Consider the following 27784-nt stretch of genomic DNA (forward strand, 5'->3'; position numbering starts at 1 on the left):
TCAAACTTGCATTGCTGGTTTTTCCAGCCGCGTCCCCCCCAAGCTTTACTACCAGGATGATTCACACTATGAGGTTGTTTACCACCGAAATGACATCGAAATGGTACCTTATTGTAAAGAGTTACCATATACCATTTTTGGTTCCCCAAGGAACGTTTCAGTCAACTGTTCTTAAAAGAATATTTTTTTTTCTCTGTGTTAAGGACATTATAAAGAAACTTTTGAGCGCTTGAAAGTAGGGCTGAACGATTTTGGAAAATAATCTAATTGCGATTTTTTTAGCCAATATTGCGATTGCGATTTAATATGCGATTTAAAAAAAAAGTTATTTACCTTCTGTATTAGTCGACAAAGACAAGCAATAAATCATTGTACAGTATGGATGGGAATCTTTAGATAGCTCATGATTCGATCTACTTTTTTTCTTATTAATTAATCTTAATAACTCTTAAAATATGTATTTAATTACATGTGTAAAAACACATACTTTAAAAAATAAATATAAAAAAAACATTTAATTAAAGCAATTACATGTTAAGAATTTTAAATAGGCTATATAAAATAATATAGCTTAAAAATATAAAAGCTAGTAAATAAAGAGAAACAAAAAAAAAAAACATTAAAAGCAATAAAGAAAGAGTGGTCTCTGTATTTAAAAGTAGGCTGTCTGAATGTTTTTCATTCAAGAGCTGGAGTGATTTCCCCTCAGTTTAGATATGATAAGCTGCATTCACACTAATGCATATATCTCTTTTGAAATTGTAAATGTGGTTTGTCCTGTTGGTTTAAGATATAACTGACCGCGTTTACATTAATTTCGCGTCATAAAAACATTTTGACATCCAAGTACATTTACCAATGAGTCGCTCACGGCCGCATGCACGAGCGCTCTTCACAAAGCACGCGTTATTATTTTAAAATGAAAGCAGCCTTCTCAGTGATTTTCATGGTTTTAATATACAAGCCAACTGCATTCCAAAAGACATAAATAATGCCTCTGTGAACTGAAGCATTTGTAAAGAAAATTCCCGCGGGAGAGAACGCGCACTGCAAGAGTAACGTTATAACATCAAGCAAAGCGGCAAAACCTGTTCAATGAAGCCCGCGAATGTCCTTGTAATTCGGTTCAATCCCGAACTTTATGAAATAACGTTACTATGTTTTGGAAGGTTCGAGCGGTGTCGTGTGTGTGAGTGAGGAAGAGAGAGAGCGAGAGAGAGAGAAAATAGAAGCAAGCAGATTCAGAACACGGTTCGTTTCTGAAGCACGCGCAGCGTCATCACGCATCTCTGTTTAAAAACTATAAGCTCATACTCGATTCTGAAATTCTCTGAATCGATCCAGGATTGTTGAGGAGAGGAGAGAATAAATAACACAATAAACTGTTCTTTTCTGAACGCCAGACCGCGTAGCGTGGGAAGTTGATGCTTTATCTTGCAGACTGCTTTTCTCTCGCGTGTCACGTGACCAGTATAATCGCAGCTCTTGCGATTACAAAATCGCGTTTCATCATATCGCGATTTTATCGCAAATGCAATTAATCGTTCAGCCCTACTTGAAAGGTACCATGGATGTTAAAGGTTCTTTATGGAACCATGTATGCCAATTAAATCAATACAAACTTTATTTTTTAAGAGTGTCCAACTGTCAAGCTCATAAATGTACAAAAAAAAATCACAATAAAAACCATGTAGTGCATATGACATGCAACACTGAACATTTCTTGTCAGTCACGCAATAACATTGTGTGTGAAACACACTGAAATTTAAGTATTTGTTAAAGTTTCGAAAGAGCTGGAGAATGAGATTTAGAAGCACGAGGGTGAGCAAATAATGACAACATGTTCAATTTTGTGTGAACTTTTTTTTTCAATTGTGTAATTTTGGTTCATCTGAACGCAAGCAGAACCAGACTTGTTACTCATTTCAAGGAGAACGTCGTAATACCAAATGAAGACATTTTTAATGATGCTGCCATGATTTAAAGCATTACAGACCACGTTAACAAGTATTAAATTAAACTCATCATTTCATGAGCTGTGCTTTCAGAGCTGGCATTGTCGGGCTGTTTCTCCAAAGCATTTGTCTCCATCGAGAAAGAAAGAACGGAAGAAAAAAAAATCTTATGAAATCTCTGCCAAGCTCAGTTGAAATGATGGAAGCTGACAGCAAAGTCTGCAGGCAGAAGGTTAAAAAACAGCACATCACGTGACTGGACAAACCCCTAACCCCAGTCCTGAGGAACCAGACAATTTCACTGTGTGTGTCTGTCTAAGTAAACAACCTTAGAAACACATTCCTATCAAATTAGCAACTAATGCAGAGTCTACACTGCCCCGATCATTATTACTTAAATGGTTAATCAGTTGAAATCCATTTAGATAAATGGCTGTTGTTAACCACAGCATGGATGAGCGGCTGAAGTGAGGAAAAACACATTTAAGGTGTAATGTCATGCATTTAAGGACTATTTCATCACCCTCTTTAATGAGTACTTGTATAGCTCACATTGGTGCTAAACTTCACCGAGTGTGGTATTAACCACTACAGTGATGGTTTACGCATATGATAACAGAGCATAATCATTTTTCATAGACAATGAGAATGGGAACAGCATAGATAGATAGATAGAAAACAGTATTTTTTGCAATTCCATTAGGTGGCGCAGCGCTAAATTGCACATTGAAACTTTATGGATAAATTAAGAAACATTTTTTTTTGCTTAGAATAGAGATCATGTAAGTCTGACCATTCTGAAGTAAAATATTTATTTTTAGGGATTTACTACATAAAATTTGTATTTTTCACAATTTTAATAGACATGGCTGAATTGTAATTTTGTAATAACTTTGCGTGGGTCTTTGATACGAGAACGCAATTTTTTAACAGATGAATTGTGCCGCTACACTCTTAGAAGAAATGGTTCTATTTAGAACCAGAAATGGTTCCATCCCCCGCTTCATATATGGAACTCCAAAATGGTTCTATATAGAACCATTTTTTTGGTAAAACGTTCTATTGGCCAAGTACGGAACCCCAGGGTTCTATATAGAACCCAGAGGAACCCTTTTTTTAAGAGTGTATAGAACCTTTTAGGGGTTCCAAATACGTAGCGCTGATAGAACCTTTTAAGGTTCTATAGAGAACCTTTTCTTCTAAGAGTGTATACTCTTGGTATTTTTTTTTTTTATCGTATTGCTGTTGCCACTATTTTGTAAAAGGAATTGATTGTTACCACAGTTAAGGGTTGTTCACGATGACACGCAATTTGCAGAAACAGATGTTATTCATTTTCAATTTTTGACAGCGACCAATGAGAGCGCAGAGAGCGATCCACCACGGGATAAAACTGGAGACTGCATTCGAGTAGGAACACCTACGAGCAACCGGAGACTCGGGTATTTAAACGCTGTCAGCATAAACAGGCCTTTATGGGGGTTTGATAAACATCCCATTGTAAAATCACTGTAAGTGGCTTATTGGTTTAACAATATACAGCCAATTATGTCAATATGCATTGTTGTATCTCATCAGAATATTTTGATTCAACAAGCTCAAATGACTAAATATGTTATCAAAATTTCCTCGCAACAAGGGAACGGTGTGCACTTGAACAGTAATTACCAATTAAACGACTAATCAATACACTAACAAGAAACCGGAGCCGTGCTCCATCCGTAGCTAATGTTATGCTAGTGTGTTGTGTGTTAGTGTTTTTGAGGATTTGTGGTGGATGTAAGGGCAGTGCAAGGCACACACTCACGTCTCCGATGTGCGTATGTGTGTGTGTGTCTGGATGATGTGTGTGTTGACGTGCCGTAGCAAGAGTTCAGGGAGGCAGCTGAGCAAAATAATTTAGAATGTCCTGCCTGCTGACACAAGGACAAAAGGCGCAGAGAGAACTTTCTCATATGCGGCTGGGAGACAATGGCGGCCGCTCTGGCTGGAGTCTACACAGCGGTTGTTTTCTCTCTGACCTCTCGTCCTTAGAGTGATGGTCGAAGGCAGCAGACAGCAAGGCTCTCCTGCATTACTCCTGCATCGTGCCCGTGCAGCGCGCAGGAAGAGAAACACCAATACTAATGGACAGCTTTTCTTCAGCTGTTTCTTACACTGACAACCTGGAGATTAATAACCGTCCTGATTGCATCTACAGTACCGATAGAGCTTACTGTCTCTCTCCCTCACTCGAACGCTCTGTTGCAATGCCTTGCACTTTTCCAAAAGGTAGTAGGATTAAAGTAAATAAAAATGCCAATTTCAGTGAATGCAATCCATGCATCAGCTAAGTTGTGGACGAAATTTTATTATAATCATCTACTTTATTCAACATTCAAAATTAAAAAAAATATCTTATTAAATATGTAGACAATATTGGTGTGTGATTTAAAGTTGGCATGACACGCAAATTGTGATCATATTTTTTCTTCCCTATTGTGACGTATATCTGAGTGAAAAAAAATGAAAAAACAATAGGACGGGACTTGATTTTGCTATATGATAGCCTCCCTGTACTAAGTGAGCGCATACAGAATGGGCCTTATAAGTAAAACAACAAATATGATTTTACATCTTTGCAAATCAGTCACTTATGAGGTTCTTACTTAGTTAGAAAGCATCTGCCTATATGTAGGCAATAGGAAGAAACTAACAGTGCCATTTTTTCTCTCTCGCTTTCTTTGTTCTTTCTTGTCTGGTCCAGTTTACCAATTGTGTCTGCAGCATTTAATCGGATGCTCTTTCCTCCCCCCCTAAACTGCACGCTTCCTCTACCCTCATCACATACATATTGTTCAGACATAATGAGGGCTTCAAGGTGTGGTGGGACTCAATCAAATCAAAATTTGAGATGCAACAATAGAAAGAGTGACACAATCGGTCTCCACCGATCGGAGTCTGAAGTAGTACAGTAATTATTACCTTAGATTGCGGTAAGCAGTCGTTTGTTGGGAAAGGCTGAATGGAGTGGTGCTGACTGCCGACGGGCAGAAATTCTCCAAAGGCTTTGGGGCTGTACTGGAAATGGCCTGCAAACTCATCGGGGAACGCTCAGGGCCAGATCGATGCATCAACCCAAGGCCCCGGCACACGAATGCGACTCGCGAGAGGCCATGCTGGGACTGTGGGCTCCACAGTACACATCATGTGTCTAAACTCCAGGTCCTCAGCCAGGTCCCTCTGGGTTGTCAAAAGAGCACTGGGAGACGACAGAGAAGAGGTGTGGAGTGGTTTTGTCATGGTGTGATATACGACAGGATGTCAAACTCAGATTCAAGAAGACACATCAAGATTTGCCCTTCATTTCCCCCCCCCAAAAAAACCCAGATAGATATACACCATAAAGGTATGATATCTACAGTTTTGTCCACAAATAGAAATAATATAATTGTTTTAATGTTGTAATTAAATCCTACAATAAATTAAAGCATTCAAGCATTAAAACATTGCTTTTACTACACTAATGGGAAATTCATATTGAAATCATTATAAGTATTTGTTTATTTCATTTTTTGTTTTTATTGTTAATCATGATTTGATTTATTGTTAATCATAAGTATCATTCAATAAAGTGCATTTTTACCTTTTTTAGAAGAAAATGTGACTGGTGCTTGCTCGTGTAAAATGCTAGGTTGTTGTGGGTGTAGTTGTGATGATAGCCTTAAGGATGGGGAATAGTAAAACGCCAAGTAAATCACTTATTTCTTCATTTGATTATATTTGTAGTGTTGTCAAACTGATTAGTCTTGATTAATTGCATCCAACATAAATGTTTTTGTTTATATAATATGTGTGAGTGTGTGTGTGTGTGTGTATATATATATATATATATATGTGTGTGTGTGTCTGTATAATATAACTTAGCTAAATGTATACATAGTTATACATTTTGTGTTAGATGTGATAAATCAATTTGACAGCACTAATATTTAGACATTTGAGACAAGAGGCTGTGCTATATCCATTTACAATATGACATACTTTTAAAAAAACGTAATTTTCACGAATCTCCATATAGAAATAATGATGGCTAACATTACATGCATGCAAATGTTTACTATTTATTATTTATTTATATAATTATCATTAGCCTACCCCCTCTGACTGTGTTTTTATATCACTGTAATGTTAGTTCTGAATGTTATTTGACTTTGTTCTGTCAGTTCATTGAAAATAGCCTAGATTAAAAAATTAACGATCCCCACGTTTGCTGCGCAGTGAGTTCGCTTTTACGACTTGGATTTTACAATATCAATAATATTAAATATTATACTCACTTATTTTACTTTTGTGTTAAATATACATCGTCAATAGAGCCATATACAGCCCTTTGTTGAATAATTCCTGTCAGTGTAACTCTGACAGGACAGAGAGCGCTACTCCACTCAGAGTGTTTAGGCAAATCTGACCGTTGCTTTGAATTTGGCTCTCGCGCAGCGCGCATGCGCAATCTGCGGCACGCTGTGCTTCTCTAGAGCAGCTGTTTGGGGTTTGAAATTCCAACATGGCAGAGGCAGTGGTCAGTCTTCCCCACACTAACTTGGAATGGTTTCAAGTCGCTTAACCCGCAGAAGCATTCATCAGCGTGCCCGTCGGATCGATGCCGCTCTAACCCGAGAGGTTATCCTGTCATACTAACAGGTAAGAGTTAACCCGGCTATTTCCACCGAAATTAGGAATTAAACTGGACTAACGTTAGAGGAGAGGAGCGCGAGCGCCTGCCTTTATCGCAACGCATGTCCAGTCCATGCATCACCGGGCTGAAATGAAACGCTCGCGCTGTCCATACCTAAATCCATGGCTTGTGTTTTGATACGGGAGATGTGATCGCGCGTGCAACGGGATGTTAACGCGCAGGCGGATGAAGTTGATCAGTGATAGTTGAATATATTTAATTACGTTTTGCATTGGAAAGTGAGAGTGGGTGGGGTTGAAATTCGCAAAAGTAACTTTCTGGTGCACTAGAGCCGCATTATAGCCTGCACAATAATCATCTGAAAAAGTTTTTGCACCCTTCCTTTTTTGCGTATCATAGAAAATGTGCATTTTTTTTAATTCCTGACTTTTTAGGACCGCATATGTGTTTTTAAAGTAAATGCGTGTTTCCATTCAGAGAATATCGTTTCTTTCAACCTGGGGAGGAAAACTGACATGAGCTCGCTGTCGTGGTCATGTGTTTTTTTTTTCTCCCTTCCCTCTCTCTCTCCTCCTCTCTCTCTCTCCTCCTCTCACATGTTGTCCAAGAGCTTTTGTTGGTTTTGCCTTCTTAATTATATGCATGTAGGTTAAATGAATACCTGACGAAAAGGCCCCTGGTTTTCACAGTGTAATTCGATAGCTGAGAGGAAAAAGTGGCTGTAAGCAACCTTTGGAATTCACATTTTCCTTTCTCCTGTTTGCGCCTTTGAGAAGATGATCACTAGCTCCAGTGTACATGGTACGTTGATTTATTGTTTATATTTTGGCATACACTATTACATTTGTGCTTGTACTTGCATGGTGTGGTTTGTTTTAGTCATGAAATGCGTGCTAGCCTATAAACAACAGCTATATTCACGTAACCTGTTAGATTGTATGTGAAAAATGCATGCATGAATCTATAATTACACACGTATAAAGCATTCCTAATGTATACATCTTGATCTAACTTGAGCGTGTTTGTATAAAAGTTGTGTAAATTAGCATATTTTGCATAATTATAAGAGTCGCGTGCGACATTTACCTCAGTCTGTCAGAACTAAGTTGACGTCAAAATGATGACTAGCGACTTATTTTTTAATTAAACACGACGTTTTTAAATATGTATTGCCTTTCATATCTTTAAAGAAGACATGGAACATTAATATTTACTGTAATCTTTGAAAATATAGGCTACTCTAATGTCCTAACCGAGCCCTTTTTACAAGCAAAATGACTTTTTTGTTTTACATTTGCCGATTATTTTCTTTTATCTAGGCTTGAATTTGTATATTTAGATATAAATAAGTTAGGCATTTTAAGTTTGAGTTAATTATCTGTTTATGAAGTTGGTATTTGCTTAAATGTAAATTTGCATAAAACTTCAGTCTGGAGTGATATGCATTCACATTATCCGTTTTTGTATAGTGTTTCTCAAAACAGCTTAAAATGTACTATATATATAGTAATATATACAAAGACTTGGTTTATTCAAGCCGATTATGTTATTTGATATACTAAATCAATCTCAAAACACAATGTTTAGTGATTAGGTTGAAATTTCTCCCTGTAAATATTCACTTTTTTAGTATCAATCACTAAGCGGGCATAGAGAAGTTACCAGAAGGAATTACTGTATGTGGCCGCATATATTTTTCAGCCTTAATTTGGGACTTCATCCATCAGTGAGGTTGTATATTACTACATTTTATGTAGTTCTTGAACACATATTTGCATGAATTTTTGATGTGCACACTGCATTATGCACATTTAGCTATTCAATGCACGTCCTTTCTTCTTTGTACTTGTGGATATTTCTTTCCCAATTCTTTAGCTCTGACTCTTAGTTGTGTGGATGTTGTCAGATTCGAAACTTGAGGCCAGAAATCGATTTGTTGAAGGTTACGCCACTGTCATTGCAAACTTGTGGTGTTTTTTGAAGGCAATCGAATGCCGATTTGTTTTACATTTTCATATCACTCTCAACAAACTAACTAACCAACAAAAACAACTCCTCTCCCATTTTTTTCATGTATAATGTTAGTTATTTTCCTTTTGCATTTGCATTTTGTTATTTAAAAACACAATCAAAATGGCCTGACTAAGACTGAAGTGTGTTTTCCAAGCCTCTTCAGCTCTATCAATAGAAAAATGCACTACATGATGAGTGATTTCATTACTGTAGAGTGTTTTTTGTGATGTGTTTTAATCAAAGTGGACATTGAGCGTGTGTTTTTTTTTCCTTTCCTGTAGGGAGGTCTAATAAGCCATTAGATGTGTAATGCACTACAGTTAGCAGAGGTATATTAACACAACAGGCATCGGTGACCTAATTTAGCTTTGCAGATATGAGTTTGAGGTGTAAATGTTATTAATAAGTATACTTTAAGCTTTTAATATGATACTATTTTGACAAAGTGATGTGCTAGGTTGGTGCTCGGAGTGATTCCTTGTGGGCGCAGCGAGCGGCTGACGTGTGAAAGCGCTGTTATCGTTAACTGGGTCCCGGTTTAACCCCGGGCTGGGCTTTATGAGCATGTTAAACGACACGACGGCTTCACACACTCCTGATTGCGTGGCACGTCAGTTTGCGCGAGTGTGCCTGTGTGTGTGTGTGTAGCTGTGCGTGTGAGTCCGCAGGGTTGACATGAAACCTCATGTTGAGTTTTGTGGTGTGCGTGATGACAGATGCTGACCCCTCCCCTTTTCAGCACCCTCTTTGCTTGATGTATCTGGTGTTGACATTCTAGCACAGGGCTACAGGCAGCTCGCTACACACAGACCTATAGAAGACGTTCAGCCCGCGCGGATGATTCGGCAATTAGCAGATGCGTGCAAACAATTAGATTGACGCTTGCGTTTGGGCAATATTTTGACACGTTTCAAACATATAGTGATATTGTTAGCTGTTCATTAGTTTGTATGTACTGTCATTTGTTTTTAGCCTGTCTGCATCATGCAGTTAATTGTCTTTAACACATTGTTTTTGTCAAATTCTTGCACAAATCTGTTGCAGGGTCAGGCAGTTTAAACCTATTTAGAACTAGACCGCTTTTCTGTGATAAAAATAAGTATGCCGTGCAGTTTTAACAGTGTCGTGCAGTGCAAAGGATCTAAAAGCATGTTGAATAATTATTTTTCACAGTTATTTTGCATGCATTTTTTTTCCAACATCTAACTTAGTGACTGTAATGTTCATTAGTTTGTATTATTATGATGTTTGAATACTGCCATTTGTATGCATCTCCTAGTCAGTTGGCTCAAACACATTATTTTTGGAAATTTATTTCACAAATCTCAATGTATACTGTGCAGTTTCCCAATTTGTTTTAATTTTTTTACATGGATTTTTTGAATAATCTCATTTTTTGTGAGTTTTTGCACTAGTGAAAGCAATGTTGTATACACTGCATTTAACAAATGCATCTAAAAACATTGATGTGTTCGTAGCGTTTTAATTCACATGCATCAAACTTGCATTCATTTGAAACAAGCGTTTTGTTGACTTTCTTGTTGGTCTGATGATGTATTGATATTGGCAACAGTGAGGCAGTAGCATTTGTTCATCAAGGAAATGATTGAGTTCTCACATGATCAAATCTGAATGATCAGTCATACGTGGTTCAATATTTCAATTTCCTTCTGTTCTGGTGGTTTACAAACCGCTCTTTTACATATTCATGTTGGCCATTAACGTTTGGAGGGTTTTTGTGTGAAAGGTACTGTAGTTTTTAAATAGACTATCATCACACTGTAAAAATGTTTAGACAAAAAACCTAGAACATTTAATCTGGGTTTATTCAGGTCAATTACCGTACATTATTCAACGAGTCTAAATCAAGCTCAACTTGGTTACACTTAAAGTGTAAGTTGCATGTATTAATTTTTTAGTCATTCGATTGATTTGTTTTTGGCATGTAGAGCTTATTGAAGCAAATGCATCAGGCTGGGATTGTGAGCTCTCACTCAACAAGTTTTGTAATATTATTTATTATTACAGTAGATTGCAGCCTTACTAATTGTTTAGTTACAAAGCTCACCACAGAATGTTTATAAGGATTCTAGGAGATTAATAATACAAGAGATATATTTTTTTTAAATCTGTAGGTGAGTCTTTAGCAAGTCAGTTAGTGGTGGGCGAACAGCCCAAAGCGTATATCATGGTACAAGTATTTTGAAATCCCAGTATATCACAGGATATAGGCTAGTTATTTGTGTGCGAAATTCTAAAACAAATGGATTATATAAATAACCATTCGGTGATGCATGCTATCTGAAATGATTTCTGAAAATCTCTGAATGAAATTTTTAGGGCTGTCAAACGATTAATCGCGATTAATCGCATCCAAAATAAAAGTTTGTGTTTACATAACATATGTGGGTGCACTGTGTATAATTATTTTATATATATAAATACACACACTTATATTTAAGACATATTTTCATGTATATAAATTTACATATAAATATATATATATATATTTTATATATAAATTAGGGCTGTGCAAAAGTTAATTGCGATTAATCGCATCCAAAATAAAAGTCTGTTTTACATAATATATTTGTGTGTGCTGTATATAATTATTTTGTATATATAAATACCTATGCATGCATGCATATATTTAAGAATTATTTGCTCTTAAATTCTGTATATATATATAAATACATAATCTATATTATATAAATATAAATATTTTATATAGGAATAACACATTTTCTTAAACATATACATGCATGTGTGTGTATTTATATATACAAAATAATTATATACAGCACACACAAATATATATGTAAACACAGACTTTTATTTTGGATGTGATTAATCGCAATTAACTTTTGCACAGCCCTAATATAAATAATATTTTTTTCTTAAATATACATGCATGCATGTATGTGTGTGTATTTCTATATATATACACCCATACACCCACATATATTATGTAAACACAAACTTTTATTTTGGAAGCGATTAATCGCAATTAATCGCTTGACCGCCCTAGAAATTTTACAAATGAAACTTTGTTTGGAAGTTAATGGATGTCAACTAAGAAATAACTAGGCATTAGTTCAGAAAACATCTTGAGTTAAAGACTGATTGATTCTAATTGGACGAGCCACATTGATTCACAAATGGTGTATGTTGTGTATTTTGGCATTGCAATCTTTCCTCATGTAAACCATGGTCCATGTATGTGCCACAGTACAGCAAGCGTCATGCAGTAGGTATACCAGGATTTGCGGTTTAGAAGCCCAGCGTTGTTCAGAAGACGATGCCGTTGGTGCGTTAGACGTGTAAGTGGCCCGGGCCTCCTGGGATTGTTTGTATAAATGAGAATGACAGGTTTTATCTCAATCTAATGGTGACAATTAAAGGGAACCTTCAGACTAACTCGGCTCGCTGGCGGATGAGCACCTTGGGGGATCTCGGGGGCCGTTTCAAATTGATGAAACACTCATCCGTACAGACGGATACATTTGTCAGTCTGTGTAACAAATCTTATTCGGTACCCCCTGTCTCCGTTTCAGACAAAAGCCCGGCTCAAATGAAATCAGTAGCGGCTTGTCATCTTTAAGCAAATATGTTAAGCGTAGTCGCGCGCGCTTTTCATCCGAACGCCGAGGAAGAACCCCAAGGGAGACGGACGCGTGCAAACGCAACAAATTTCATTTCCACGCAGGGATCGCTCTCTCTCTCTCTCTCTCGTGCGCGGCAGCTGGCTGTGTTATCTCCGTATGATTCGGTGTGCGCTGACAATTCTCTCACTGATCTAAGTTAGAGTGCATTTGGAAGTGGCTGCAGCTGTCTGTTGCTATACCGAGAGATGTGTTTGCTCTACTGCAAAGATGAAGGACCGTGAATCCTTGACATCCCCCTCCCGCTCCTCTCCACCAGCTCATTTAGACACTTTCTGTCTGTCGGCCTCTCTCTACCTCCCTTGCTGTGACTGACAGCACACAGGGTTGTATGTTTTTTTTAAATGCACATATGTCCGTTATCCGTGCCGTAGGCCTGATTATCTTTCTCGGCTCTGAGTCGCGGAAGAAGAAAGTATTCGCCCTCTTCCTGTTGTCTTCCTCTTCCATGTATCTTAAACGCATTATATTTTCTTTTTGTTTGCTTAAGTCAACGTTACTGGAATTTCATTATTGGGCGTAATGATGGTATCGACCGTGGCGTTGGGATGTGCGCGGTGGCGTGAAGCAAAAATTTTCCAGGCGTTCTGCTCCAGTAAATGTTCCTGCCATTGAGATATTGGGACAAAAAGGCTGTCTGATGATGTAAAAGATGTTGCGGTTCATCGTAAACCTGAATGGAGGTGAAGTGCCCTCATCTCTCAACAGTTTATCGGGCGAATCAGCAAACGAGGACTTAAACGCGCCACGCGTATTGATTTGCAGAATACTTGATTTGATTCATTTGGGTTATTTTTAGTCGATGATCGTGTGCGAGAAAAGACACTGAAAGGTGTTTGTCTCTGTGTCTTCTCTCTTTCATTAGGGTCACGCTAGCCGGCTCCATGTAAATGTGCCGTTTTTAACATTTGTCAGGACGGTTTGATCTGTAGTTAGCCGGTGATCTGATCAGAGGAGCGTAACCGTGATTGACAGTCAGCGGCGAGGACGTTTCATTATAATACGTCACACACACACACACGGCAGGATAAAAACAGTCAAAGCAAAGCTCTGTTTTAAAAGCTTTAACTCGTTGAGGACGGATGTGAATAACATTATAGAACATCGTGGCTTTTGTTGGTCATCGTTGATCATCGTTTATCAATTGGCTTGGAGGAGAAATATATGATTGTATGAGTGATTTCAGACAGCTAAATATCTCTGAAAATAATGTATTACCCTTTTGATGATGTTTGATCATTTAATATTTATCGTTTAATGCACTCAGTTGCTTATAAGTGTGATGTTTATTTTCATTTTTAACTTAATTTCAGCTAGCCATTGTAGTAGGGCTGTGAAACGATTAATCGCGATTAATCGCATCCAAAATAAAAGTTTGTGTTTACATCTAATATATGTTTGTAGCGTGTATGTATAAATACACGCATATGAATGTATATATTAGGGATGGGCAACGATTAATCGCGATTAATCGCATCCAAAATAAAAGTTTGTGTTTACATAATATGTGTGTGTAGTGTGTATAATTAATTTGTATATATAAATACCCACACATGCATGTATATATTTAAGAAAAATGTGTTATTAATATATCAAATATTTATATATAATATTAATTGTGAATAAATATATATATGCACATGTTTCTTAAATATATACATGCATGTGTGGGTATTTATATATACAAATTAACTATACACACTACACAAACATATATTATGTAAACACAAACTTTTATTTCGGATGCGATTCATCGCGATTAATCGTTGCCCATCCCTAATGTGTTACTAATATATCAAATATTTATATTTATTTAATATTAATTTTGTTTAAAGTATATGCATTCAAATGTTTCTTAAATATATACATTTATGTGTGTGTATTTATATATACAAAATAATTACACAAACATATATTATGTAAACACAAATTTTTATCTTGGATGCGATTAATCGCGATTTTTCACAGCAATTTATTTTTACGAAAAAACATTACAATGTGTGAAAACACTGAGTGTGAACATTTCTAAGCGACGTCGCAAATGAATCGTGGAATCAGAGTTTTGAATTGATTCATTGAAATGGACAGTTTGAACTGATTCACTGAAACGATTCAAAATTTTAAAAGAAGATCCAGTTCGAATAATCACAGCAATTTACTCGTACGCATTTTTACTAAAACATTGTAATGTGTGAAACACTTTCAAGCGACTCAATTCATTGTGAATGAATTGTTGAATCAAAGTTTGAACTGATTCACTATTAAGCCTGTTGTGGTTTAAATCCAGCACTTTATTATACCGCTCAGCCATATTTCAGAGAAATATAAACCGTGCAAACGTCCTTTTTGTCTTGTTTATTCAGATAGACTCACTAATACACGACAGCCCTGAGGAAAAAAAAAAACAAAGACGATAAAGTTAATGCAGCGCCAGTGTTTCAAACAAACAATCTGAATTATTAGAACTGAACATAAGTGGCGCTTTGGTCCTTTTTCTTTTTTCTGCCATTTCAAACAATGAGTCTGAGCTTTTGTTTTCACTGTCCCTGGTCACTAAAGCTGTCTGGCTACATAAAGCGAAGTGGCAGCGCACTGCCTGCTGGGGATTGGTTGCGAACGCTCAATCCCCTGGTGGGAAAAACCAGTTTTAGCAGCAGAACCGTTAATCTAGGCAGCGCACAGATTCTCCTGCGTTCCCACATTTGCTTGAGTAATTATCATACCCCCAGTGGCAAGGAGAGAGCCATCGCCTTAAATCACTGATGTCTTCATTACTCTGTTTACATTTTAATTAGACATACTAAACTTTTTGATTTTTAATGGGCTTTGCGGAACAAGACACGTTCCCTTCTTTAGTTGAAGGGAAATGAAGGAGACGTGCTGAGAGCATCGCCATGAAAGTCAATCTGCGCTTTTCTGAATATTTAACGCACGACAATAATTATTTCTGCTCTGACCTTTGACGCCAAACTATCTGGTTTTGAAGTGTAGCCTACTTTTGAGGTATTGTTCGCTACCTCGAATACCTGCAACTGACCACAATTCATTGTCGTGGCCGCTGCAAAGGCCCCTTTCAACGCTTTTCTCAGAACCGTAAGTCCTTAGATTCATTCGTGTTGTTGCGATTAGTCGTTGTTGAATAACTGTTAATCACAAATGCATATAAAAACTAATGTCACCTGCTTTCACTGCAGGGTCAAGCGAGAATTGTCCATGCCTTCTTTCCATCCGAGAAACGCGTCCTTTATCATCGGACAACCTTGAGAAATGAGACGAGCAATTTCAGTCTCACTTCAAGACGTTCTGTTGTGTATTCAGCGAGGGGTTTCTATGCCTGCTGAAGTGTCTGCAAATGCATAAAGATAAGAAACATTAATGCTGTAAAGAAATAAACTGAAGCAAAATGAAGCTCTCGGGGATATGCTGCATGTGCAACAAGTTTGCTGTTGACTGGGAGCTCAAGGCTTTAGCCGATCTACAATGCATCTGAGATTTTAGTGTCTTTTGTTAAAAACATAATATCCTTTTATTAGTTTGGACTTGGATTTTGGAGGGATTTAATTGAAAGAGGTTTGTCCCTATTATTGCAGCCTTGACGGGAAGACCGCCCGGTTCGTTTTCACCGTCGTCTTTATTGTAGGCTGCTGAAATCCCTTCCTTTTAATTCATTATTTGATGTTTCATGACATTTAAATTCATGTGAATTACCCTAAGCCGGGGAAAACATGGCGAGTGGAGATCACAGTCATTTGAAGCTCGACTTGGAGAGGGAATTATATCATCTAATGAGAACATAAAATTGTAATTAATGTCTAGAAATTAGCCTCTGAGAAAAAAAAAAAAAACCTGTCCATTGATATGCATGGCGGAAAACATTCAAAATGAGAGCCAATATTTTGGCTGTTTCTTTTTTTTTTCTGTGCCTGTGAAAGAAAGAATGAAAAAAAAAATCCTTCAGGAATGATGAATTAAGTTATCACGTTCAGCAGCTAATTGTCTCAAATTGATATTTTGATGTACTACTAAAGATCACATAAAAGCAGTCAGATCTTAATTAGGCTGATGATCATGGGGAGACGTGAGCTATCGTGCCGTTGCCGGCGCTCTGTTCGTCCTCGGCTGACAGGTTGGCAGTGTGCCAAGGATTGATAGGAGAAACCTTGAGTGTGGCGGCGAGGAGCCGTGTGTGAGGCCCGCCGGCAGGAGCGGACGCAGATGGGACGAGTGCGGTGGAGGTTTGAGGCGTCCGGCCTCTGGAAGGACAACGGTTTGAGCATCGCAGCCGTGCCGAAGCTCGCTGGCTTTAGGGGTTAAGGTTTAGGGTGGGCGGTATGAACAGTATCTTGTGTGAATTTAATGTCGTAGTTAAAGTTTGACTGGAAATGCAGCAAAAATGATTTATATCGGAAACCATGTTGTAATGCCAGAGAATGCTTGATTTTATTTTTTATAATTCTATTAAACCTTTTCACAATATTCTAATTTTGAATTTTGGGTTTTCATAGATCTAAGCCATAATTATTACAAATAAAGGCCCTTTGCATGTAATGAGTCTACATAATATATTAGTTTCACCTTTTAAGTTGAATTACTGGAATAAATGAACTTTTGTACTATATTCTAATTTTTCAAGTTTCACTTGTATTCTCCTGTGTTAGTGAAGGTTTATAAATATAGACCATTTTGCAAGATGTAAACAACACTGGTTTGTAACTGTTTTCTTTATTTCACATGTAAAGAAAAAATCTTAAAGATGTTTGTTTAACTTTTTGATTCAGTTTTACATGTTCTGTTGGTTGTATTTTATCCCAGCTTTTATGTAGTGTTAAAAAATTGAAACAGGAAGTGCTTCTGGACCAGTTTTGTTTACATCTTGTGAAATGGTCTATAGCCCTATTTTTTTAACAGTTTTATATTCAATAGTTTTATGTGCAGCCTTAGAAATCTTTCATGGCTTCTCTTATATAGAAAGCGCCACTTCTGTTTCAATTGTAATCGAGGATTTTTTTTTTTTAAATCAAGTACTCGAATTTAATCGAGGAATCGTGACAGCCCTACACTAATCATCTTGTAATGAATGTCACTTCAGTTCTACTTTCTGAGTATGATATGCAGTAAAAGACAGAACAATATAATTACAAGTATATGTCCTAATTTATCGGCTACTGAAAGCACTGTAGAAGGTTTTACCACAAACTCAACCTAGTCATGCTGATATCTTGGGCTGTCAAACGATTAATTGCGATTAATCACATTCAAAATAATAGTTTGTGATTACATTATATATATATATATATATATATATATATGTTTAAATACACACACATGCTTGTATATATTTAAGAAATATTTTCATGTATATAGATTTATATAGAATTTATATTATAAATAAATATAAATATTTTATATATAAATAATATTTTTTTTCTTAAATATACATGCATGTGTGTGTATTTATATGCACACACACACAAAAAATAATTATACACAGTGCACCCACATATATTATGTAAACACAAACTTTTATTTTGGATGCGATTAATCGTTCGACTCCCCTACTGATATCATGAGAAATATCGTCAATATAATTTTTTATATTTTAATTTCACAACGTTTTAATATCACAACATCTCGTCACACCACTACTAAAAAGAGATATCCGAAACATATCCCCTTCGGAAAAACTTGAATCTCTAATATGTCAACAAAATGAAATTAATATTTTGAACCTGATTTCATGATTTTTGTTCTGGAAATATATGCAAATGAGTGCATACTTATTTAAATAATGCCTTATTGCATATCTAAACATCACATTTTTGGAAGTGGTGAAAGTGTGTGTATATATATATATATATATATATATATCCATCAACATTACCAGATGCAAAGCAAAATATCAGATTATTTATAACAAATTATTAAGGCTGCCATAAGTGCAACTTCTCACTTGATACTTAACTTTAAAAGTTTTTTTTAAATAATAATAATAACAACGTGCAGTGGATATCGCTTTAAATTCCGCAGAAATGTTATTGCACATGAATTGAATTATTTATAAGTTGTAAAAGTTGTGTCTTGAACCCTAAATGACTAAACTTAACGTTTAAATATCTATATGAAAGGTATTGCAAATTCTCTAACGGTTGACATTTCTCCCATTGCACGTTATATGCTGTCAGGGAAAGTTCAAGATTCCAAGCCACAGATCATAATTAATAGAATCTTGGAATCGTGCATAAAAAAAGATGTGTGTTTGTAGGTTAGAAATGCTAGCAGCCATTCGCAAAACCATTCCCTCTAAACTGACTTAAATGAGGTGTTTATTTCTGTAGCATAATCTTGGATGATTTAAACAAAGCCGACAGCTGCCCGGAGACTTCCATCATGACCGTGATGTCCATTAGGAGTTGGTTTAGGTAGCGAAGCCACCAAGGCCGGTCATCTTGAGGCATGCTGTACGAGCGCTGGCTGCTGAGGTGGCAGGCTGGCTGTGCTAATGATGGGTGCTAATGTAATTAGCTCATCCCAGCAGTCTGTAGAGCTGCGCTTTTCAGCTGTCGCGCTCACCAGCTCTCGCTGACCCTGACTCACCCCAGCCTTTCACGGCCTACCTCTCTCTCATAGGCATTACCCTGCATTTAGTGCCCTGAAGGGCTGACAGCCTCGCCATTTGTTGATTTTTGGCTCCAAAACCTGTGCAATTTCTTGTCCGAGTCAATGGGAAAATCCGAATTGACCCTATTTACTTTCTTAATGCACATCCCTGGTTGGGTTGTGCATGATTCAATGGCTCCCATTTTTCTTTTTTTATATTTTATATTTAAAGGGATGCTTCTGGAATTTGAATATCCTGTTTTACTTGGAAATACGTGAGATTACATAAGCAAATTGGGTTGAGCATAGTGTTTAATGTTGATTTTTAAGGGAAAGTCTACATTATCTACAAATTTTGCTCTTTTATATTCTTTGTGTAACTTGTAGGGTTTTTTTGTACAGGTGAAACTCGAAAAATTTGAATATGATGCAAAAGTTCATTTATTTCAGTAATTCAACTTAAATGGTGAAACTAATATATTATATAGACTCATTACATGCAAAGTGAGAGATTTAAAGACTTTATTTGTTATAATTTTGATGATTATGGCATTAGGGCTATCAAACGATTAATCGCGATTAATCGCATCCAAAATAAAAGTTTGTGTTTACATAATATATGTGTGTGTACTCTGTATAATTATTTTGTATATAAAAATGCACACACGCTTATATATTTAAGAAATATTTTCATGTATATACTGTATATAGATTTATATATAAATATTTTATATATAAATGAATTTTTTTTATTAAATGTACATGCATGATGTATGTATATTTATATTGACAAAATAATTATACACAGTGCACCCACATACGTTATGTAAACACAAACTTTTATTTGGGATGCGATTAATCACGATTAATCGTTTGACAGCCATGTATGGCATACAGATTTGAAAACCCCAGTCAAAATTAGAAAATTATGAATTATACATCAAAATTATAACAAATAAAGGCTTGAAATACCTGTAATGAGTCTATATAATATATTAATTCCACCTTTTAAGTTAAGTTACTGGAATAAATGAACTTCATTTCACCTGTATATCATCAAAACATCAGTAGTTTTAGAAATTGGAGCATAAATAGAATTGATTATGCATTTATTCTCCACTTCCCCAAAGTATTGATTATTATTAAATCATTCTATATTCTCTTATACTGGATAACCTTTTATTATTATAATGTCAAGTATCTTAATCAATGCACCAATGCTTTAGGAAATTAGATATTAAATTGATTATGCTATTATTCTCCACTTGCCAAAAGTATCGATGTTTATTGATTATTTCAATAAATGTGTGGTATTACATAGACATTAAACACAAAACATATAGGTGCATCTGCTGAAACTCACATAAATTATTACCCTGCAAATTAGCATAAAAGGACATCACTGAATCTCCTGGTCGCATAAATTGTGTGAAGTGTCCTTCATTCATGCCCTTCAGCATGGATAATTATGGGATAGATGTAAATTTCATGAATTTAATTGTAGAAATTGTATTGTATGCTAATGTATATGTTAATATTGAGTTAAGACACAAGTGATAAGCTGCCCATTGCTCAGACTTCCAACTTTTAAAGTTAGCGTGAAGATTGATTCAGCATAGAACAAGATCAAAAATGTAGTTGTGTTTAATTGTATATTCAGTGGTGTAATTGCTACTAAACAAAGACTTCCCTTTTGTGATTTAGTTGATTAATATGTGGAGCGTTTAGTGTTTAGAGGCCTAGCAGGAGTGGATTATAATGGTCATTCCCTTGGGCTTAGGCTCGGTTTTATTTTTTAGGATGTCTGAACAACCCCCCCACACACACGCACGCACGCACACACACCCTTCCTTTTCACCCCGTTCAGCAGGCGTTAAGGATGACCCTGTTTCCTCACTCCTAAGTAGAACCAATTTGGTTTGGAATGAGCCCGAAGGTTTCTCTTAATGAGATTCCCATATGAACCGCCACATTTCCACAGAGAGTTTTGCAGATCTTCTCTATGACGTTTGTTTGTGAAAAGCTGATGATGTTCTGAGTTTTATTGGTGGTGGTCGTCTCAAGCTTGGTTTTCTATATTTCTCTTATTTTTTATTTGTCTTATTATTAATATACTCTCTGTCTTATCAGCATTTTGGATGCATTGACCGATCTACACATTTTGATTGATTATTAATTATATGATTACTATTATATGATGTGCATTAGGTCTGTCAAAAGATTAATCGCATCCAAAATAAAAGTTTGTTTACATAATATATGTGGGTGCACTGTGTATAATTATTTTAAATATATAAATACACACACATGCTTGTATAAGGAATATTTTCATGTATATACTGTATGTGTGTATATATATATATATAATTTATATTATATATAATTTATATTATATATAAATCATATTTTTTCTTAAATATACATGTGTGTGTATTTATTTATTTATTTATATATATATATATATATATATATACAAAATAATTATACAGTGCACCCACATATATTATGTAAACACAAACTTTTATTTTGGATGCGATTAATCGTTTGACAGCCCTAATGTGCATTACTATTGTCACTTTAAAATTATTCACATGAAGTCTACCATCATAAGTTCAGTTGCTTTAAGCAAAATTGGACAAGTACAGAAAATTTTTTATATTTTGCACATCCCTACTTGAGAATAATGTTGCTTTTGCCTTTAGTAACTTTAGTGACATGGTGAAAATCTGTTGAATCTTGAATTTTACATGCTTTACATTTTGCATGTAAAATTGCATATTAAACCATTTACAATTGGTAAGATTTGGTGACGTATTTTTTGTAACTCGGCATAGAAATATTATATTTGTTTGCTTACGACATCTGCCAAATCTAACTGATATTGCTAATCTGAAAATGCTAGTATTGGCTGATAAAGTCATTGGTAAAATATATCATGCATCAAAACTTGCCTGAATCTTTTGCATTTAGTGACATTTATTTTGAAAGTACAAACTTATGACCCTGCAGAGAAATAAGTGTAACTCTACAAAGCCATTTAAGCAATTATCTCCGTATTAGAAAAAATATGGTGAATTATTCTGAGATGCTATTTTAATATGCACAAAGATGGCAAATCTAGGTGCACTGTCCTCTTTAAAAGATAGATTTCTATGTAAAGCATGTTTAGGATCTGGCCTATTTGACGATCCCTTTAAATGTCCGCATGGAATTGCGTTAATTTAAAAGAGAAAGAGCTCATATAGAGTTCAGCATCATCCTTGAGCTTTATGAGGGCTGGCACCTCTTTTGTGTTCATTATCGTGAAATCACCTCAGGGAGGAATGTTGACTTTTCACCGTCCAGAATAGCTGCTAATGTGCTGTGTAACACTCTCATGTGCGACCGTAGACAGCGGCGCCGCTCTTTACTGAGGACACAGCAGTGTTTCCAGCACCGGTCACTAGTACTCGAGTACCTAGAAGTGACAGAGATGATCGATCATGAAATCATTAATTGTACTGTGTGTGTATGTGTATTTTATTATTATTAATTAATGTAATAATGACATGATTTTTCACCAATTGAGGTCCATATAAATAAAATAAAATATCCAAAAACTATTAGGCCAATGTTATATATTTTGTTTTGTTTATTACTTACAATATCCCAAATGTTTCCAACTATTTGTAAATCGTGAGAAAATTGCGAATTTTTATTATTTTTTTAACCAAGGAAACGTGTAAGCAGGGGTGAGGAGTCGCCAGTCAATGGCGTCATATCCGCGTTAGCCTCAGTTTGCGCTCGCGCTGCGATAGTAACCATGGCGACAGACTTTGACAACCAGGTTATTGCCGTTATACCTAGCAAGACGCTCACGCTGCTGTTTTGTTTAAGCATTATGGACCATGGCAAGCGGACTTTAAGACGAAAAGAGGACTACAACAAAGATCAACATCTTTGGAGATGCCGAGAGCTCCACGTCCACGATTCATCGTCTGGAATCGTTTAAAGCCCTTTGAACAGTTTGCAGTTTGCACTAAAACTCTCATTTGGACCTTGAACCGTTTGGACCCCATTGAAGTCCATTATATGGAGAATGTTTTCATCAAAAACCTTAATTTCTTTTCGACTGAAGAAAGAAAGACATGGACATCTTGGATGACATTTTGAAAAGTGAACTACACATTGAACATTTATTATTTTACAGCTATTTTTAACTTGATACACGATGCCAAAGATGTCCGTCTGACTCTAATCTGTAGTGGAAGTGGCTCTGTTGAATTTTCTGTCGAGTACTCGAGTTGTCCCTAGTGGTCAACAAGCTCCGTTTAGCTTTTGAAAAGATGCATTACATCTTTTGCATTTGTTAACAATGCAATATTTATATCACTGTATAAGTTATGTGTCATGGCAATATCTAGGGAGGACTGCCTCAAGTTCTGTTTAGCATTTATTTGACTTTTTTTCTGTTTTACTCCAGTCTGTCTGGATTTTACAGGCATTTTTTTTTTCCCATTCCGTACCCTGACGAAATTTCTTCCACATTTTAATGCTCCCCAAAGCCTTTCGCCTCTTTGTTTCCATTATTCATTCCTAAAAAGTTCGGCGTTTGGAGGCCGGGAGGGGGGGGTTGAAAAATAATTTTGTGTCTGACTAAATTTATGTGGAGCTAAGTCAGCGCTTTATGCAAAATCTATGCTTTATGCAACCGTGGGGTTGTGTAGGAGGCCTCAGTGTGCATCGCAGGATTGTGTGTGTGTTGTGGAGGGAGTGAAACAGAGAACAAATCTATGTGTGTGTGTGGGCCTGTCATGCTGTCACCAAGCCCTAATGTCTCTCCCGAGGGGTACCTGGAGGAGATCCGTACCCACCCAGTCAGCCTTTAGCTCGGGCGCGCGGTGACACTGCCTCCCCTTGGAGACTGGAGGTGTCACTGTATGTATGTAAACCAGTGACAGATGACTGGAGACATGCAGACTGGAGAGACCAGTCACTGAGGAAAAAACACTGCTTCTCTTTTCATCTCCCCTCCACAGCTCAGACACACAGATGAATAAAACAAAACAACAGAGCCTTTGCATTGGTCAGACACCCTCATGTTTGTCTATAGTGTGTCACCCTAATAAAAGATCTTTTGTTTATGTTGTCCTTTAGAGCTAAATGTTACTAACACTAGAGGAACCTGTCTATTGTTTAAATTCTGGAAACGAAGGATGTTTTAATGACCATTTTAGTTAGCCGTTCTTGAACATTGATGTTCTTCCACCAACAGAGCCACAGCAAAGGGCTTTGTTTTAATGCATTAAAATATAAAATATATGCAAATATTGGGAACTATATTCTCGGAAGGCGAAGCACTGCTACTTGGGCGGAGTGATAACCGCACCGTGGTGAAGAGCACAGAGTTTGTTCAGAGTTGGACTAATAGAGTCAGCAATTAAAGGAGTAGTTCACTTTAAAAAAAAAAAAACTTTTGCTGATAATTTACTCACCCCATGTCATCCAAGATGTCCATTTTGAAAAGAAATTAAGGTTTTTGATGAAAACGTTCCAGGATTTTTCTCCATATAATGGACATCAATAGGGTCCAAATGAGTTTCAGTGCAGCTTCAAAGGGCTTTAAACCCCAGACGATGAATAAGGGTCTTATCTAGCGAAACGATCGCTCATTTCAAAAATAAATAAAAAACGACAGAAAGAGACCGAAAAATAGATAGATAAAACAATAGACTGAACGATAGGTAGAACGACAGTCATAATTATCAGTGTTTCCCCTAGAAATTTTTTCAGCAGCGGTGCTGTTAGGTGCCGGAGGTTGTTACCAAGCCGCGGTGGGCGGGGCGGGGTGGGGCTGTGGGCGGGGCGGTGTGCGGTTTGGGGAATTGCACCTCCGGGAGAATTTTTTTTTAAATAACCCCTTCAACCATGAGTTTGAAAAATGTATAAATACATTTTCCATACACATTAGATCCATCTGCATGACAAGTTCCATCATTACGCTTATTCACTGCGTCCTAAACCTACGCCTTTGTTATTGTAAGAGGTTAGCGACCCCTAGCGGCGGAGAAAAATACATAATGTAGCTTTAATGATATTTTGACAGTTAAGAGGTCGTTATACTATAAAAAATAACGGTAAGTTTTAAAACTCAAACTAAAATGTAGAAATTGATAGGGGAAAAATGAAACGTCACAACCCAGAAAAAGATTATTTACAATTTATTGAACATTTTTTCTTAATGGCAAAGGCCACACCCAATTTGTGAGCACTTAATTTTTCTGGGTTTTTCAGATGTGTGTGAGTGACAGTGATACTATTTTATGTTATGTTTGTGCAAGAAGCCTTATGCTCATCTAGCCTGGATTTATTTAATCAAAAATAGAGAAAAAACAGTAGCCTAATATTGTGAAATACTATTACATGATGTTATTTTTTAATAATAAAAGAAACTTTAAAAAAAGAGCAGATATCATCATATTAGAATGTAGGGCTGGGTATTGACACAAATTTCACAAATCGATTCGATTTCGATTCATAAGCTTGCAATTCGATTCGATTTCGATTCCGATTCGATTCAATATTAATTATTTTGGATATCAGACAGTTACAATAAATGGCTAATTTTCTCAAGGAAATCAAATCTCTTAACTAATGCTGTAAACTATAGGAGTCTAGTTGTAGTAGCCTGCTAGGCTTCATTAGCCTAATATGAAGGTAATAATGAACTGTTTTGTAGCTAGGCTATACAAACACTTAAATTACACTTTTATTTATTTTTATAATAAGAAGATTATATAAACATTTAAATGGTGACTGTCATAAAAACTTGCCAGATTTATTCAAATATGCATTAAATATTGAAGAACATTAAGATTATAATGCATATGTAATATGGTGTATATATTTAGCAAAATACTCCTCTCTAGAGTTATTTTTCTAGCTGACTAACGAGTTGATGTGGGTTTTCTGAGGTAAATATGACGATACATGACATTGATTACAAGCTGTTTAACTGACGTCTTTCCACGGTTGAAACGCTGATTGAGCGAATCAATGTGACATGATACGGATTTCGATAAGTTGTACTCTATCTTTTAACACACTTTCAGATGCTCATTCATGTTTATTTCGCGCTGTGACTGGTATTATTAAGCCGGAAGAGAGATCAGGACTATGAGCAGTAGGTGATACTTCCTCGTCCGGCTCATGGAAACAGTTCGTACCGCTTTCTCCTTTCCACAAGTGCTCGCTGTCCCGTGGAGTCTCTCGTTGCTATGCAACCTTGAACAGAGGCGCGATTGGATAAACGAGCGCGCCGCCACCGCGTCACTTCTATTCTGAGTGGAGCGCGTATGGCTTATTTAAATTAACGAACGGCCCCTTATGGCAACATGACATTAGCCTAATCGAAAATATTTCCGTATATGGCTCTTTCCTCCGTTCTTGTCAACAAGTGGATTCAGAGCCACATTAGCAGCGCTGCCGGTCGCCATGTCTGTGTTTTTAGGTGTATAAGTGAATGAAGTGAATGTCATGATATTGCTGATCATGAAAAGATTTTGCAGCGGCGCTGAAAATCCAGCGGCGGCGCTGCGCCGCTGCTGAATACATTGTAGGGGAAACACTGATTATATATAGATGGGACAATAGCTACACAGGCCGATAGAACATACGATAAAACGAACGTACAATAGAACGAGCAAATGAACATATGATCGAGCGAACGAACATGTGATGGAACGAACGAATGTATGATAGAACGAACAAACGTACGATAGAACGAGCATGATCGAACAAACATATGATAGAACGAGTGAATGAACATATGATCGAACAAACGAATGTACGATAGAACGAGCAAACGAACATATGATAGAACCAACGAACGAACGTACGATAGAAAGAACATATGATCGAATGAACGTAAGATAACACGAGCGAATGAACGTATGAGAGAACGAACGTACGAATGAACGAATGTACGATAGAACGAACATATGATCGAATGAACGTACGATAGAACGAGCGAAAGAACATATGATCGAACGAATGAATGTACGATAGAACGGACGTACGATAGAACGAGCGAAAGAATGTACGATAGGACGAACGTACGAATGTACGATAGAACGAACATATGATCGAATGAACGTACGATAGAACGAGCGAAATAACATATGATCGAACGAATGAATGTACGATAGAACGGACGTACGATAGAACGAGCGAAAGAATGTACGATAGGACGAACGTACGAATGTACGATAGAACGAACATATGATCGAATGAACGTACAATAGAACGAGCGAAAGAACATATGATAGAACGAACGAATAAATGTACGATAGGACGAACGTACGAATGTACGATAGAACGAACATATGATCGAATGAACGTACGATAGAACGAGCGAAAGAACATATGATCGAACGAATGAATGTACGATAGAATGGACGTACGATAGAACGAGCGAAAGAATGTACGATAGGACGAACGTACGAATGTACGATAGAACGAACATATGATCGAATGAACGTACGATAGAACGAGCGAAATAACATATGATCGAACGAATGAATGTACGATAGAACGGACGTACGATAGAACGAGCGAAAGAATGTACGATAGGACGAACGTACGAATGTACGATAGAACGAACATATGATCGAATGAACGTACGATAGAACGAGCGAAATAACATATGATCGAACGAATGAATGTACGATAGAACGGACGTACGATAGAACGAGCGAAAGAATGTACGATAGGACGAACGTACGAATGTACGATAGAACGAACATATGATCGAATGAACGTACAATAGAACGAGCGAAAGAACATATGATAGAACGAACGAATAAATGTACGATAGGACGAACGTACGAATGTACGATAG

At 36.6% G+C, this 27784-nt stretch overlaps 1 protein-coding gene across 2 annotated transcripts in view; it reads left to right on the forward strand.

Moving 5' to 3' along the window:
• The first annotated feature begins 6448 nt into the window (after positions 1–6448).
• The window catches only part of fign (fidgetin), a 78326-nt gene continuing 56990 nt past the window's right edge, over positions 6449–27784 (forward strand). Inside the window, exon 1 of one of the 2 annotated variants that reach the window (XM_089133441.1) lies at positions 6449–6639. Coding sequence is in view for 1 of the 2 variants with exons in the window: in XM_089133440.1 (XP_088989566.1) it covers positions 7411–7435 (25 nt within the window). In the remaining variant the exon portion in view is untranslated. Of the gene's footprint in view, positions 6640–7294; positions 7436–27784 lie in introns of those variants that run through there. The other variant, XM_089133440.1, reaches the window with a different exon arrangement.

This window comes from Pimephales promelas, chromosome 7 (genome assembly GCF_988280905.1).
Source record: "Pimephales promelas chromosome 7, fPimPro1.hap1.1, whole genome shotgun sequence".
In the NCBI taxonomy this organism is placed as follows: Eukaryota; Metazoa; Chordata; class Actinopteri; order Cypriniformes; family Leuciscidae; genus Pimephales; species Pimephales promelas.